The sequence below is a fragment of the Nannospalax galili genome, unplaced genomic scaffold, assembly GCF_000622305.1.
Source record: "Nannospalax galili isolate Female #2095 unplaced genomic scaffold, S.galili_v1.0 scaffold875, whole genome shotgun sequence".
NCBI classification, from domain to species: domain Eukaryota; kingdom Metazoa; phylum Chordata; class Mammalia; order Rodentia; family Spalacidae; genus Nannospalax; species Nannospalax galili.
This window is the reverse complement of record NW_008337059.1, coordinates 4,569,352-4,586,187: the sequence shown is the minus strand read 5'-3', so window position 1 is coordinate 4,586,187 and position 16,836 is coordinate 4,569,352. Positions and strand designations below refer to the sequence as shown.

The window sequence follows — 16,836 nt, the reverse complement described above, 5'->3', positions numbered from 1 at the left end:
TTGGGGGGGGGGGGGTTGATGGTGGCAGCCGCGGAGGCCGGCGTGGGGAAAGCACAGCAGCTGGGTGTACTCAAGGACAGAATGGCCTGGCACTTGTGGGCCTGGGGCGAGCGAGACCACTGGTCCCTGAGGCGTGGGCGAAAGCTAGCAATGACTATGGGCATACCGCAGGAGCGATCTGATATGGCGGGCTCTGAGCCCTGGTGAGGGCACCGAGCTAGGCATCTTTGTAAGTCACTACCCTTCCCCCGCATGATGATAATAATAAATGCACATAAATATATGTTATATGGTTTGCCTAATATCGCAAGAGACCCAGAGAGAACTCTGGCAACACAGCCTTAGGAAGCATTTCTGTAATGAGAGTGAAAAAAATACCATTTCTTCTCAAATAATGATAAGATCTTTAGTGATCAGGCATTTTATAGAGGATTTTCAATATCTACTACCTTAACTGAAACACTGATACACCTAATTCAAAAGATTCTCATTTGTATATACAAAATTAAAACTAAACTTAAAAAAATAATTCTGCAGGGGCTGGAGCGATGGCTCAGCAGTTTAAGAGCACTGGCTGCTCTTCCAGAGAACCTGGGTTCAATTCCCAGCACTATAACTCCAATTCCAGGGGGATCTATCTGATACCCTCTTCTGACCTCCGTAGGCATTGCACCACATAGGTGCGCTTACACACATGCAGGCAAAACACTCATACACACAAAATTAACAAATTTTTAAAAATGTAAAGAAAAATAATAATAATTCTACAATAAGCCAAGCTTGTACTCTCAACATTCAGGATGCTAAGACAAGAGACTTAAGAGTTCAGGGTCATCCTGTTCTACACAGTGAAACATCGCTCTCAAAAAACGAAAGAGAGAAAACAGAATGAGAACACCTGCTTCTCCACAGTCTCTTCCATATAATGAGGAGAATATTTCCTAACTTAGTGAGGTGAATATCACACTACTATAAACCAGGTGATAACAGTATTAAAAAAGAAAACTACAGGCTAGTATCTCATAAATAAAGATGCAAATTTCTTAATGAATGAAATTTGACAATATATAAAAATGATTTTAAGTCACAACCAAGTAGGCTTTATTTCTAGGACACAAGACTCATTTCATATTAAAAAATCAGCCAATACATTAATCCATTTAACTATGTCAGCAGATGATAGAAAACATTTGGAAAGACTCACCATTTATTTATCATAACAACTATCAACAGGGTCAGGTATAGTGGCTCACATATATAATCCCAGCACTTGGGATTCTGAGGCAGGAGGATTGTCACCAGTTCAAAGGCCAGCTGGGGTTACGTAGTGAGCTCCAGGCCAGCCTGGACTACAGTTTGAGTAAAAAGAGTACCATGTGCTCTGGAAGACTAAACAAAGTAGAGATGCCATAAAATACCACAGAATCTTGCAGATAAAAACAAACCAATTATTCTAAAATTTATATGACGAGGCAACTAAACAAATAGTTAAAACTATTCTGAAAAAGAATAAAATAGGAAGAATCAGCCTGCCTGACTGCAAGATGACTTTTATAGATACTGTGATCATGACCCTGCTACCGATGAGGGACAAATACAAAGGTCTGCAGAGCAGAACAGAGAACACAGAAATAGACGCATAAAAATAAACCTTTTATATTAATAAAGGTGCAAAAGCAATTTAACAGAGGAAAGATAAACTTCAGAACAAGTGATAGAGGATCTTGCTGATCTCACAATTACAATTAACTGAAAGTGCCTAAGACAAATATGAAAAGTGAAACCACGGGGTGCAGAGACAGTTCAGCGGTTGACAGCACTTGCTACTCTTACAGAAGTCCTGGGTTTGGTTCCCAACACCACAGGAAAGCTTACAACTGTCTATTAACTCCAGTTCCAGGGGATCTGATGCCCTTGTCTGGCCTCTGTGGGTACCAGGAACATATGCGGTACACATACATTTGAAAAGACTCACCTTTTATTTATCATAACAACTATCAACAGGATCAAGTATAGTATACATGCAGGCAAAACACTCATATACACAAAAAAATTAAAATCAAGTAACGCTGTATAATTTTTTTAATTCAGGCTCTAGGGCTGAACAAAGAGTTCTTAAACACCAAAAACATGATTGGTAAAAAGACAAACTGATAAACCAGACTTCCTCCCAAGTAAAAGTTGCTTTGCTAAAGCACTTAGTCACTGTAAACGTTCCTCTTAATTCTGCTTTTGCTGAATCCTATTAAGTTTTTGTTTTGTTTTTGTTTTGGATACAGGCACTCACTACGTAGTCAAGGGTGGCCTTAAACTCCTGATCCTCCTGCCTCAGCCTCCCAAGAGCCAAGATTACAGGCATGTGCCACCATTCCTAGACCTCCTAAATGCTGATGTGTATTTTTTGTTTTCATTTGTCTCAAAATATTTTCTAATTTCCTTGTGATTCTTACATTAGTTGTTCAATTGCACTGCTCAATTTCTAGTTATGATTTTTCCAGTTTTCTTTCATGCTACTGAATTCTAGTTCTATTCCATGTGGTTGGAAAAGTGTTTGATTATTATTTCAGTCTTCTTTAAGCTCATAAAGACTTGTTTTAAGTGATTTAATTTGTGTTCTATCTTAACAGGATTCCCATGTACACTTGAAAATTAATTTGGGTTTTTAAGATTTTATCACTTTTTATAGGGCGTATACTCACAAACCTCTTGTCTAATTATTTTGAGGCACACAGTGTATTTCTGTTCACTATATTCACCCTGCTGTGATACACAGTAGTGGAATTTGTTACAGCTCTCACACAATAGCATTGTGAAGTGCTGGGTGGCCATTCCCTCTCCTCCCTCCCTCCTACTCTCCCCATTCTGGCAAATACTGCTATATTGAGAAGTAACTATAAATGTTTCAGTGTTCACATACTGCTAGGATAAAGAAATGTATCTAATTCTTTAGCTCTTTCCCTTATATCCTTTACTCTTATATGCATTACTCTGGAATATTCTTACTGAATTCTCAACTTAGTTCTGGATCTGTTGTTAGATTTTTGTGTGTGTGCTTTTCTGTATCACATGAAAACAGAGGCAGTGTTACATCTTCCTTTCTGATCTTCATTCTTTTCATCCCCTTTTCCTGCCTTCTTACACTGCTTACAACTTACAGCACTCTGCAGAACAAGAGTGGCAGGAGCAGACACCCTTGGCTTAGTCTTTGGGGGAAAGCATTTTGCTTTTCATCATTAAGTAAGATCTTAAAACGATGAAAGTAGCCTACATACCCATCAGGAGACGACTAGACTTTTTTTTTTTTTTCGGTCTTTTTTGAGACAGGGTCTCTCTGTAGTCCCAGCTGGCCTACAACTTGCTATGTAGACCAGGCTGGCCTTGAACTCACAGATATCTGCCTGTTTCTGCCTCTTGAGTGCTGGGATTAAAGGCATGCCACCACACCGAGCAACTAGATTTTTTTTTAATGTGATAAAGAACAGAATACTATTCCATCTTTAAAAAGAAGGAAATGCTGTCATATTGCTACATGAACGAAACTGACAGGCAGTATGCTAAATGGAATATGCCAGCCACAAAAAGACAAATACTGCATGATTCCACTTAAATGAGGTATCCAAAGTGATTATAATTCTTAAAAGCAGAAGTAGAAAGGTGGCTCCCAAGAGCTCAGAGGAGGGAGAGATTTTGTTCACTGGTGTACAGTTTCAGTTTTTTAAAAAGAATATATTCGAGAGAGATCTGGTGCATAACTCTGTGCATGTGGTTAAGATAGTAAAATTTATGTCATGTGGTTTTTACCACAGCTTTTAAAAAATCTTAGAGCAGGAAAAACAGAAAAAAAGGAACAAACCATAGATGTATACAAAAGCCTGGGTAAATCTCCAAGGAAATGCTAAGGAAATCCCAGACGGCTGCATACTTAATGGTTCCATTAATATAACATTAACATTCTTTTCATAATTTTTTAAAATTTGATGTGTATGAGTGTATTGCCTGCATGTATGTTAAGTGCACCTGTGTCCTACAATGCCTGAGGAGGTCAGAAGAGGGCACCGGATTACCTGGAACCGGAGTTATGGATGGCTGTTAGCCTCCATGAGGGTGCTGAGGCCTGAACCTGGGTCATCTGCAAGAGCAGTCACTGCTCTTAACTACTGAGCCACCTCTCTAACCCCAATATAACATTCTTTAGCAAGACTTCAGAAATGAAGAGACGACTGGCTGGGGATTAGGAGGCTGTGCATGAGGGATGTAGGTATGGCTATCAACAGGCAACATCAGGAACTCAGCAGAGACACAAATGCAAATGGCCTATCTTTCTACTGTGTCCTGGTCAATCTTCTGATTGACACTACCGTGCTGTGGTATTCAGAATGTCACCCTCAGTCAAGCATGATGGCTCACACCTGCAATCCCAGAACTCAGGAGGTTCCAGACCAGCCTGAACTACAGAGTAAGACTTCATTTCAAAAACACAACAAAAAAGATGATACCACCAAGGGACACTGGTTAAACAGAATAAGGGATCTCACTGTATGACGCCCTATGATGGCATATGCATCTATAGCTATCTCAAGACAAAACATTTAATTCAGGTTAAGAATTCCTTATCTCAAATAGTAGAAATAGTAACTGAAAATGATGGAGAGATTTTAGTACTTCGGTGGTTGGTTTGTTTAAAGGTAAAGAAAGTAGCTGACTCAGAAAAATCCGTCATGTCTCATGATGTCCTGAAAAATGACAACCTGGGTTTGAGATGCCCCAGCCTGGTTACCCTATGTTTTTGCTTTTGTTTTTGTTTTTTTAAAAAAGCAATTATAGGGGGCTGGAGAAATGACTCAGCAGTTAAGAACACTGGCTGTTCTTGTGGAAGATACGGGTTCAAATCCTAGCACCCACATGGCACCTAACAAACAACTGTCCATAACTCCAGTCCCAGGGGATCCAAAGGCCTCTTCTGTCCTCCACGAGCATTGCATGACATGCGTGCACTTACATACATGCAGACAATACACACATACACAAAAATTTAAAATAATAAAATTTTTTTTTAAAGCAATTATAGGAAAGATAATGCCGTCAGGTCAAAAGGGGATGGCTGGCCTTCTGAATGCCCCTATATTTCAGTCTTCAATGGCCTAAATGCAAGTCTTGTGATATGAACTCTGGGCACCAAGAGAAAAGGGAAAAATACCAAGACCCTAAGACAGCTCTCTGTGGGGTGCAGGCACAGACAGCTTCAAAGACAGGCAGCCACCATCATGTTGGACATCTGATCCAGCTCCCAATAAGTCAGGGTTAACATGATCCCCTCCCTACCATCTGAATAGAGAACAATGAGTCCCTTTATTTCCACTGCACCTGCTGAGAAATCTGCCACAGGAATATCTGGAGGAATACCCTGAATACAGTCTGAAAGGCCTAGCATTCTGGGACAACTGTGTTTGATGGTTATGGGAACTCAACCAATGATGCCATGAGGAGACCACTACTCCACTGGGAAGCTGGCCAAAGTACTGATTGCTGAACTTAGGTGATGAGACCAGGGGAAAAAGTTAACTGTAGGGCAAGGACAAACCTTCTCTGGAACATATTTATATGCTTCCAATCTTCCACTCTAAACTGGGTGCTTTTATTACACATTGCACTGTATTCCCTAAGTAAGTTGATGGTAAGGTCAGTGATTATGAGCTCCACCTTAAAGATCAGAAGACAGGTTTCAGAGTTTACGAGGCTTGTCCAAAGCCACTCTAGCCTCTGGCAAGAGGCAGAGTTGGCATTCAGATTTTATAAAACTCTATTTACAAAACTGTTAGGAAGTATCACATCATATAAATTATGAAATTGAGTTTCTGTGTTATCAGATAGTAACAGAAACTCCTACCCACAACTGGATGAGGTCAGAGGGAAGATGCAAGCAACGTTTCTTTCTACCAGTATGGTACATAGTAGGTACTAAAAAAATGATTGCTAAGCTGAACTCACCTAGGGGAAAAGGAAGCAGAGGTCTCCCCCTCAGCTGTGTGCAGGGAAGAAGGGCAGAGGAGGAGCCCCTAACCTGCCTTCCCAGATGCAATGTGGCTGTGGGCATCCTGGCCTGCCTGGGGTACAGCTGTACCAAGACAACAAGACAGCCACACACAGCAAAATGCTCTGAAGTGCAGGGGACAAAGAAACCCAGGGTGAGCCCCAGGGAATGGGTGATGACATCAGACACAAAGTATGTAGTGAGCCAATTCTGGAACCTCAGCGAATTCAGACTAAACAGCGGGGGTAAGCCAGTGCTGGCCAGCTCTGGGTCTTGTGCTGAGCCAGGAGGGTTACCCAGTGGCAGCTGGGTTGGCAGGAGCATCTTTCTTTTCAGAGAATGTACTAGAAACAGGCCAGCAGGCAGAGACCTCTTATACAAGCAGCAGGGCAGGCTCAGCCTTGATTCCACTGCTTCTTGGTCTCATTCTCAAAGACACTGGACTGGAACAGATAACCGGCCCCCTTTGCTGGAAGAATCTGCAAGGAGATCTGATAAAAACTCCAGGCTGCTGCAGTCAAAGAGATGGTGACAGGAGCAGACTGTGGGGGGAGGGGAGCAAGCAGGGAGGATGGGAGAAGAAAGAACACATTAATGAAGGAAAAGAAAGCCAAGGCCACACTAAAAATACTTTCCAGGCACATATTTCTCCCAGTGCATAGCAATTCTTTCAATTAAGGATGTGTCATTTCCTGGGTTATTAAATCCAGATCATGGAACATTCCACTCTGGGACAGTAAAAGAAGGTCACGTTCCCAGCCTCCCCGCTAAGCACAGCAAAACACAGGGGTGTTATAACCACTCCTCATAGAGCTATCTGGTCGTTTCCCTTGAAGGTATGTCTGTGAGAAGTTTACAGGACCCCCTGCATGGTACTCTTTCTCATGTATACCCGGTGTGCCCATGGCCACATGGAAAGGCATCAACATACTGAACAGATAAGACCTTGAAGGAACTATGATTTTAGGGAAAAACAGCAGTACTGGCTAGTCACTGCAATTAATGAGTGACATTCAGCATCTTCTAAAGACTCTCTAGCCACTAAGCAACATACAGGAACAGAGACCTACAGGAGGTAGAAGCCCCATAGCACTTCTCCCCCTCACTCCCCCGCACCACCTGGGGGCAATGCAAAGACTATACACAAAGTTTAGCCAGCGTACCCTTAAGTGGGGTTCCTGCAATAGCCAGCCTGGAGACTCTGGGATATTAGCCTCTCCTAACTTGCATTTGAAGCAGTTGGTTTGCAAATAAATTTGGACAGACCATTAAGGGTGGGCATCAGCATTAACACAAACGCTTGAGTTTGTAAGTCATCAGAGCTCAGACTAGCTTGGAACACAGTATGTTTAATTTAATTAATTTAATTTAATTAATTTAATTTAAACGTCACCAACATTTAAAAGTCAGAAGATTTTGGCGGGGGGGGGGCACTTTCTAACGTGTTTTAATAAAAGTAATCAGCAGAAGTGGGAATCCAAGGCCTGCATGAAGCTTTGGGCCAGAACCAAGGAGCTGCACCCCCTGGACAGGGCACAGGCTGCCACAAGTCATTGCATGTCTTTGCTTGCCCTGGGAGCTCGTCCCTGAGTTCCTTACCCTGCCTGACATCTTCAGGCATTTGGGTTGACAACTCTTAACTTATTCACATCGTCATACCCCATTCCTTTGATGTTGATGGCTCAAGTGACAAAATCTGTCCTAAAGAGCTGGAGAAGGAACAGATAACAGCCTCCTCTGCTGGAAGACCCAGGAGACCTGATTCAGACTTAGAGGCAGCTGCAGCCCAAAGGTCTGTGACAGAGGGACATGCCTGCACAGTTCCAGGCAGCACGCCTCCTCAAGCTTTTCTGCCCTTTCCACATGCATTCCCATCTCTTCCCTTGCTGATTGGACCTCTGTACCAGGTGGGAACTCATTCCTATGGACAAGCATTTACAGCCTCTTGGACTTCTATTTCTTGTCCACTTTGGGAGAAGACACACATATAGCTTTCCCACACTTGTGTTGGTAGGGTGCCTTCCCCTGCTCAGATCAGATAGGGAATGTGGGCACATATGAACTAGCTCCTCTTAAAGACTAGTCTCTTAAGGAGTCCACAGTAAGGAATACTGAGGAATCTCAAGAAGCAGCAGCACCATGAAGGGCCATGATCAGAAGATAAAGGTGACCACAGCATTCAGACCAAAACACTTTCTCTCAGTCATTACGTAATTATGTCAGATATGGTGCTGGGCATTTTCTCTTTTTTTGTCTCATGTGTATGTGTGTGGTATGCATGCATGTGTATAAGCATGTTTACACATGTGTGAGTATATGTGTGTGTGTATGTGTGTGTGTGTGTGCGCGCACATGTGGCGGTCAGAGGTTGATGGAAACAGTTTTCCTCAATCACTCGCCACCCTATTCATTGAGGCAGGGTCTCTCATTTGAACATAGAACTCACTGATGTGGCTAGTCTAACTAGCCAGCTTGCTCTAAGGAGTCCTTTCTACTTGTGGAGCACTAGAATTATAGATGGGTCACCACCCACCTGGCATTTATGTGGGCTCTGGTCCTCATGTTTACACAGCAAGTACTGCAACCACTTAGCCATCTTCCAATCCCCACATGTTCTTATTTTTACAACAACCCTGCTACAAAGCAGAAGGAACTGGGGCTCCTTTGTACATGTGAGGAAAATGAATGTCAAAGGTTTTCTCCCAGGGTTAGTGGTTCAGCTTGCCAGAAACAGCTATTGTAAAAGGCCTCTCCCAGGACCAGCCTGGGGAACTCAGACGCCTACTTACGGTCTGCCATTCGTCTCTTCCCCGCTGGCTGCAGTCTTTGACTCCACAGCATTGTTGAAGTTAGAGATGTTTTCAGAAGAATAGAGGCCAGCTGGGTTGTTGTACTGGTTCGTGATGACCCTGGGGGCAGTGCTGGAGGCAGGTGAGGCAGTAAAGGGCATGGCACTTCGGTTGTGGGCACTTCCTATATGAAGGACCTCCTGTAGGCAGGGAGCAGAGGAGAAATCAAGGAGATATCCACCACATACCCCTTCATGTGCAGTACAGGTTGAGAGCCAGGGAGAACTTCCAACTGGGCCACAAAAGCCCTGGTTCAAGGCCAAACTGTAGCTGAAGACTCAAGAAGACAGGTGGGCAATGACCAGGAAAATTTCCATAAATGCACACCTGTGTAAGTTCACATCGGATCACTCACTCAGCTGTACCACTGGTTCTTCCTCCAAGGCCCAGCAGATCTGATTTCTGGGTATTCGTGGGAGAACAACACTTTAGACCTTGGGCTAGCAGGATCCAAGTCGGAGCTGGAACACCCTTTGGGGGGGGGCACATTCCAGAGGCATTAAGAAGAGCGGAGAATGCAGTGGTTCAGGTCAGCGGAGAGCAGGTGATGTCAAAAGGTGAAGATAAATTCGCTGGACCTGAGCACTTTGGATCAGCCAGAAAAGATGGTAAAGACAGGAGAGGCGGCTGCTGACTTCACAGAGATAGTCTCAGTGAAAAAGGACTGGAGGGGCTAAGGATCTATTGTTTCTTGTGGAGGAAACACAGGACTAATCAGAAGGTCCAGGAAACCTGTTTGGGGGGTGGGGGAGATACCTGTGGAGCTGCAGAACTTTGAGCCCTTTGTGTTCCCATTCCCTTCTCTGTAATGTGAGAATACACACCGTCTACCTCCACCAGAAGTCCCGTGAATAATTATTACAGCTATAATCTCTAAGAACGCCTGCGTAAACACACCAAAACACTTCTTAAACTAACATTCCTTAAAAGAAAAAAAATTACAAGTTATCTGATTACTCAATTAGCAAGGTTCTTTCTGCTACAGTGTTCTAAATCAACTCAGTTCCATCAATGCATGCCTACTAAACTCGTTATCTTCTTTTTTGAGTTCCCAAGAAGATTCTTCTAAGCCTTGGTTTCTTTCTTAAACATCCAGGCTCAGAACAGCTTCTCCCAAAGGAATCTCATCCCTCTATTGTTCTTCCTTTATTTTCTCTCCTTTCAAAAAAAATCTTTAGTGTTTAACTGGAAAACATTATTCATGAAAACTAACAATTTATTGTGTAGCTAACTTAAAGTAAAAGACAGCATAAAATATTTTTTATTTAACTATTTTTATTTTATGTTTATGAATGTTTTGCCTGCATGTATGTAAGTGCACTACTATATGCATGCAATGTCTGCAAAGGTCACAGAGGACGTTGGATCCCCTGGAACTGGAGTTACAGATGGTTGTTAGCTGCCATGTGGGTGCTGGGAACTGAACCTGGGTCCTCTGCAAGAGCAGCCAGTGCTCTCAACTGCTAAGACATCTCTCTAGTCCTGAATAAAAATATTTTTATGAAGCTTGAAGTATTGACTCAAATCTTTAATTTCAGCACTTGGGTGGCAGAGGTAGGCAGATCTCTGGGAGATCAAGGCCAATCTGGTCTAGAGTTCTAGGCCAGCTGAGACTACGGGGAGACCCTGTTTCAAAATAAAAAAAGAAAGAAAAAAGAAAACCCAAAAACGAAAAAAATTTAGGGTTGAAATTCCTTTTCTGGGGGCTGGAGAGATGGGTCAGTGGTAAAAAGCACTGGCTACTCTTGCAGAATACTCACATGGCAGTTAACAAATGTCCGTAACTCCAGTTCCAGGGGATCCAATGCCCTCTTCTGACCTCCACCAGCATTGTACAACATAGGTGCACTTACATGCATTCAGGCAATATGCTCATACACATAAAATAAATAAAATAATAAAGCACTTTTTCAAAAGATTCCTTTTCACCAGGTGTGGTGGCATATGCCTTTAATCTCAGCATTCAGGAGGCAGAGGCAGGGGATCTCTGAGTTCAAGGCCAGCCTGGTCTATATAGTGAATTCCAGCCCAGCTGGGGCTACAGGGAGACCTTGTTTCAAAAAAAACCAAAAAAAAGAAAGAGAGAGAGAGAGAGAGATTCCTTTTCTACAGTTCAGATAAGCTCCTCTTCAACAAATCAGAATCAGTGAGGTTTTGTCCACATCTACACAGATAATCACAAAAGAGGTGAAGAAGAAAAAAATTCAGTCATAATCAAGGAATGGGTAAGTAAGCTTATGACACAATGACTCAGGTTATGAAGACGGCAGCAGATTTTCAGATGGGAGGCCAGGGCACTCTCACCCACATCACTCCTGCATGGGCAGACACGTGAGCTACAGAGCTACATCCAGCACGAATCTTTCTCCTGACTACACAGCAATCCTGGGAGCAGCACAGGATGCTAAACATCAGGCAGGGCCCCTTATTCTTTAGCCTTGGCTCAAATTTTCCCTGCCACTTTTGATCAGCTGTGGTAAGTTACCTCTCTAAGTCCACTTCTCATCCTTCAAATTAAGAAAATAAAAGCTTCTTCACAAGGACATTGTGTGGCACAGTAATACACCAGCACAGTGGCCAGCACATGACAGAGCCTCATCCAGGTCCATCTTCTCCCCCAACAGAAGCAAATTTATTTCCAATCACAATGGTACTCATGTAGGTAGGCAGCTTTCAAGAGTCAGCTTTCTCCTTCTACTATGTGGGTTCTGGGGATCAAACCCAAGTGGTCAGTCAAGTATCTTTACCCACTGGGCCATCTCGCCACATCCGCCTTTTCTTTTTTTAATTCTTGACTTAGACTTTATAAAGAATCTTTTAAGAATGTATCTGGTTTGTACATAAAAGGAATATTTCTACCCCTGTGTGAATACTGGTCTTTCCAGAAGGCAGGCGGATTTAGGGCTTGCCTTTTGGAAGGGATGATGTAATTGTTTGGGCTTTGTATTTATCAGTCTCCAAGGAAACTCAATAATGAGGAAATACAAACTAGGTGTGTAACTATGCTGACCCCAGATAAGCCAGGGTGTGGGTTAGCTTTACATGAACTAGCAGAGCCTTTTATTAGCTGTGAACTCTACTCCCATTCATTTGTCTTATGGTTCAGAAGAGCTAGAAATGGGAGATTTGGAGAAAGTGAAAGGTAGGAAGATTTTTGGAGGAATAAAGAATTACCAGAATCAAGAGAAAAATATGCTCAAGTTAGATTTTAAAGTAGTTGAGTAATTTCTTTTTAAACTACCTTCAAAATATTACTAGCACAGGTAAGCAGAATGCATTTAAAACAAAAATTCAGGTATGATAGAAACAAAAGGTATAATTGAAATGCGAATGTTTGCCTTAAGTGACCACAAGCATTTCAGAGAGATTAAATTAAAACAGTATTATTCCTTATAGACATGAAAACTTAGCATATCAAAATTTAATGTTTGAGCCTTCATGATAATGTACATCTTTAATCCCAGCACTGGGGAGGCAGAAGCAGGCAGATCTCTATGAGATCTGAGGCCAGCCTGGTCTACACAAGTTACAGGCCAGTTGGGGCTACAAGGAGACCCTGTCTCAAAAAGTAAATAAATAAATAAATAATGTTTATAGTACATTTAATGAAGGGGCTAGATCTCCCAGGGAAAATGAAATGAACTCTGGTGTCTTTAAAATTTATTTGTACAATGGCCAGTTTGTACGATGTCATTTTATAAAATTTCTTTATAGGGATATATAGGACTCAACATTTGTAGCCACATCTGTCCTGGAACTCACTATGTAGACCAGGCTGGCCTTGAACTCATAGAGATCCACCTGCCTCTGCCTCCCAAGTGCTGAGACTACAGGCATGCGCCACCACGCCCAGCCTAGGACTCAACATTTTTAAGCACGACTGTTATTACATTAATGGAAAAGAATCGTAACTACATTTCTGAAATTTTAATAGGAGCCATTTAAGATATTACTTACAATTAACCACTCAATTTATACACACTGATGTACCATGTGAATTTAATTTCCTATAATTTCTATTTTATACATGAAAGACAGCTTTGTTATCTTTCTAATATCATCTCCATTTCCTATAAAAATCAGTTTCCCAAAACTTAATTTCAAATCTTCAGCTGGGGTTAAATTATATATTTAATCACTACCCCAGTTGAAATTTGCAAAAGTCATTATCAACTTTTTACTTATATTCACTTACTGATGGGTGGGCTTTGTTTTGTTGTTTGGGGGGGGCATGTGTGTACACATGGTAGGGGATGCATGTGTGTGGAGGCCAAAGGTTGACATGAGATGTCTTCTTCCACCCTGTTGGCTAAACTGGCTGGCCAGTAGGCCTCCCAATGCTGGTGAGGAGCGCTGCCATGCCCCACTTTTTATGCACAAGTCCTGGGAATCCAAACTCAGATCTTTCTTTATACATGCACAGCAAGTTCTTCTCCCTGTGAGCCATCTCCTCAATCCTTTCACTTACTGTTAATTCATTAATTTAAGCAATAGATACATATTTTGTGATGAGCAACATGAGGAATTTCACAAAGACATTGTAAATATTCCTATTTGTTTCAAAACACACCAACATATTGTACATAATTTAGAAGGCACAACTAAGGGAGAAATAAAATCACCTATAAGCTAACAACTGAGAGATTTATTTACAAATATGGGATCTCAGGATAATCTACAGTTCTAAGAAATTCTACTTGAGCAACAAACAGCGCAATGACTCCTTCCCACATTTTTCAAGATTAACTGCCATTTTGTTTTACCTTTAGTGTCTCGCTTCAAATTTCACTTTAACAAAAACAGTCCATACCAGGACGCATAGGGAAAAGAAGGGTTCACCATTAAATCCCCTATATTTCTTTTTTTTTAAATATTTTATTTATTATTTTTGTTTTATGTGTATGTGTATATTGCTTGTGTGTAGGTAAGTGCACCCATGTCGTGCAATGCCTGCAAGAGGACAGAAGAGGCGTTCAGATCCCCAGGAAATGGAGTTATGGACAGTTGTTAGCTGCCATGTGGGTGCTGGGATTCGAACCCAGGTCTTCTGCAAGAACAACCAGTGTTCTTAACTGCTCAGCCATCTCTCCAGCCCCCAAATCCCCTAAATTTTTTATCCACTCTGCTTCAGGACCTAAACTTACTTTCATCTCTGGGATAATTCATTTGTATCTGAAATCTTAACAGACTAAGTTAAGCTCCCTAATTTTGCTAGGGTCTTACCAATCCTGCCTGCAGGAAAGCTTCATCTTCTTCCCTCTTCGTTTGCCTTCCTACCCCCTGCTTCTAGCCCAGGCCATGTCCCTGCCCTGGGGTTTCCCAATGCTTTCCTCTGGCGGTTCCCTTACGGGAAGAGCTGAACAAGAGCCAGGACCCAGCAGTGACAGCGGACAGCTCTCCCTGCCACTGCATCCCCAGGCCTCCTGTGCAGGAAGAACAGCAGACTATCTAACCCATGTCAAAAGCAGGAAAGAGGCAGCAAGAAGACTGGCACAGATAAGCAAGACTTACTTGGGGTTCTGAGGCCAAATTCATCTTGTACGGATGGCGTTTCCCCTCCTCGCTCACTAGAGGAGACCAAATTTTATGTTCAGATCTGCAACAGATGAACAAAGAGGCTGTTCTCCTTTGTTTTGTTTCATTTTGCCTCCCTTCAATCAGCATGTCACATACATCGGGCAAGTGCTCAGGCCACTGAGCTAAAACCCCAGCCTAACACTGCTGTTTCATTCGTGTTAAATAACAGTCTGCCCTCTGTATGAACGGTCCTATATTCTTGGATTCAATCAGCTGCAGACAGACAACACCACAATTGTACTGAACATGTACAGATTTCCCCCCTTTCATCATTATTCTCTAAATAGTACAGTATAACAACTAGTTCACAGCATTTACATTGTATTAGATACTATAGATAATTCAGAGATGACTTAAAAGAGTACAGAAAGGTGCACACAAGTACTATACTGCTTTTATATAAGAGATTTGAGTACTCAGAGTTTGATATCCATAGCAGTCCCAGAACCAACCCCCACGGGTGCCAAGGAACAACTTTCTACCCTAAAAATCAATTTGGAAAAATGTCCCCTTTGCCTAGACTTGTACTCTTTGAACTTGTATCCTCCCATCAGACTTACCCTCTAATGTCAATCTGATGGTATCCATGTTGGATGGCTCCCACACACAGCCTTAAGGGGTTTCCCAAGCTGGCCTGCCTTCTGATGAACCCTCAGCCTCTACCACTACACTCTGGGTAACTGACATGGCCAGCAAACTCTTCCACATCCCTGCACCTGCCTGCTTCCTGCTGCCAGGGTAGAATCAACTTCTCTATGTTGGCTCAGTGTTCCTAGTTCAGACCAAATCATCAAAATATTTATGGAATTATCTCCTCTTTTAATCTAGCAAAGGGTTTTCTTCCTGTCAATCACACAGCAATTGTCTTGGTTCTGTTTCAGTTTTCATTAGTGTAAGATTTTTTTCTCTTGAAGGCAGAGAACATTTATACTCTCCTTTGTCAAGAAAGTACCGCCAGACATTTATAAGATGCACCTGTACAATATGTAAGTGAATTTTTTTTAAGTCAATGAACATGTTAGTCAATGAATGCATGAATAACTTGAACTGGAGTTTGAAGGAGATGCAGGCTGAGATAGACAAGAATAAAGGGTCGGGTGCCTTTGAGGGAGTCATAATAAAATAGGTACACCTCCCTCAGTGTAGGCTCTGGCATGCACAGAACATTCTGGCACATTCCCCCACTCTTGGTCTGCTTGCCAATCCTGTAACACATAATAGGAGGAAAAGATGTACTTCACAGAAGAGAACCTGCTGAGAAGCCGTGAAAGCGAAGGTTAGTGAAGCATTGACTGAAGCAGGTTTGTATATCAGAAAGAAAAACCAGAACTTGATCCAACAGAAAATAGGAAGCTGCTTAAGACTGAACCGATCACTCCTGAAATCTCACATTCATAGGGCCCCTTCCAAAACTACATGAAAGAAGAATAGAAATTCTACCCTCATTACAACTCCCAAGGGCTCCCTCGCTTGTCTGTCCAATGCCTACACTCCTTTCCTGTAGTACATTTGAAGTTACACTTGGCACTTTGTCTCACATGCTGGTCTTTGTGACTGTTATCTCAGGACACAATACTCACTGCACAGGGCAGCGTGACAGGAACAACATCCTGATTCTCAGAGCTCCTCAGGAAGAAACTTTCATATCATTATACCTAACAGTATTTAACTCATTTTTACCTCCTCGAGATTTGGGTTAGCTATGTTAGAGCAAGTGAAGATGCAGGTAACTTAGAGAGGCCTAGGAGAAGGGCTGTGAAAGTCAGAGAGGAAAAGAAGCAACCTCAAAGTCCAGTGCTACCAACCTGGCATGCTTTGAGCATGCACTGCATAGAGCTGGGGAAATGTAAGGGCTGAGATGAGGAAGGCAGCCCCTGCCTACAAGAAGCTTCTGGTCCGTCAGACGTGACCTAACATGTCCACAACCTCACCTGGATACCGTGAGTGTCATGTTGTCTGTGCAGCCCTTGATTTTGTTCTGAGCTTCCAAATGTGTCATATTGCTGGTATTTTCTCCATCAATGGCTGTGATTATATCTCCAATACATAAATTAGCTATCGCAGCCTTGCTTCCAGGAGTGACCTGGCAACAAAAGGGAAAGGAGTTAGTTACTATTTGTCTCCAGGGAAACCAATCAGTAAGTACCACCAGGTTAAGTACTCACCGATACAGATCAAAGCCTTGAAAAGAGAGAGCTTAGCAAGGTGGTGCACACCTGTGACCCCAGCACGATGGAAAGTAAGGCAGATGATGGTTCAAAGCCAGCCTGGGCTACATAGTGAGTGAGTGCAAGGCCAGCCTGGGATATTTAAGAAGGGAATGGATGAATAATCAAACAAAGGGGGTGAGGGTGGAGAAAGAAAAAGGAAGGAGAGTGT

General features: G+C 42.4%; 1 protein-coding gene across 2 annotated transcripts in view; it reads right to left on the bottom strand.

Annotated features, from left to right (window-relative positions):
- Positions 1 to 16,836, bottom strand: part of Pdlim1 (PDZ and LIM domain 1) — a 53,544-nt gene that overhangs the window by 11,687 nt on the left and 25,021 nt on the right. For both annotated transcript variants that reach the window (XM_029563072.1, XM_008832039.3), the window contains exons 2-4: positions 16,389 to 16,540; positions 14,392 to 14,476; positions 8,821 to 9,020 (exon numbers count right to left, since the gene is read on the bottom strand). In XM_029563072.1, the coding sequence (XP_029418932.1) occupies positions 8,821 to 9,020; positions 14,392 to 14,476; positions 16,389 to 16,540 (437 nt within the window). The remainder of the gene's footprint in view (positions 1 to 8,820; positions 9,021 to 14,391; positions 14,477 to 16,388; positions 16,541 to 16,836) is intronic.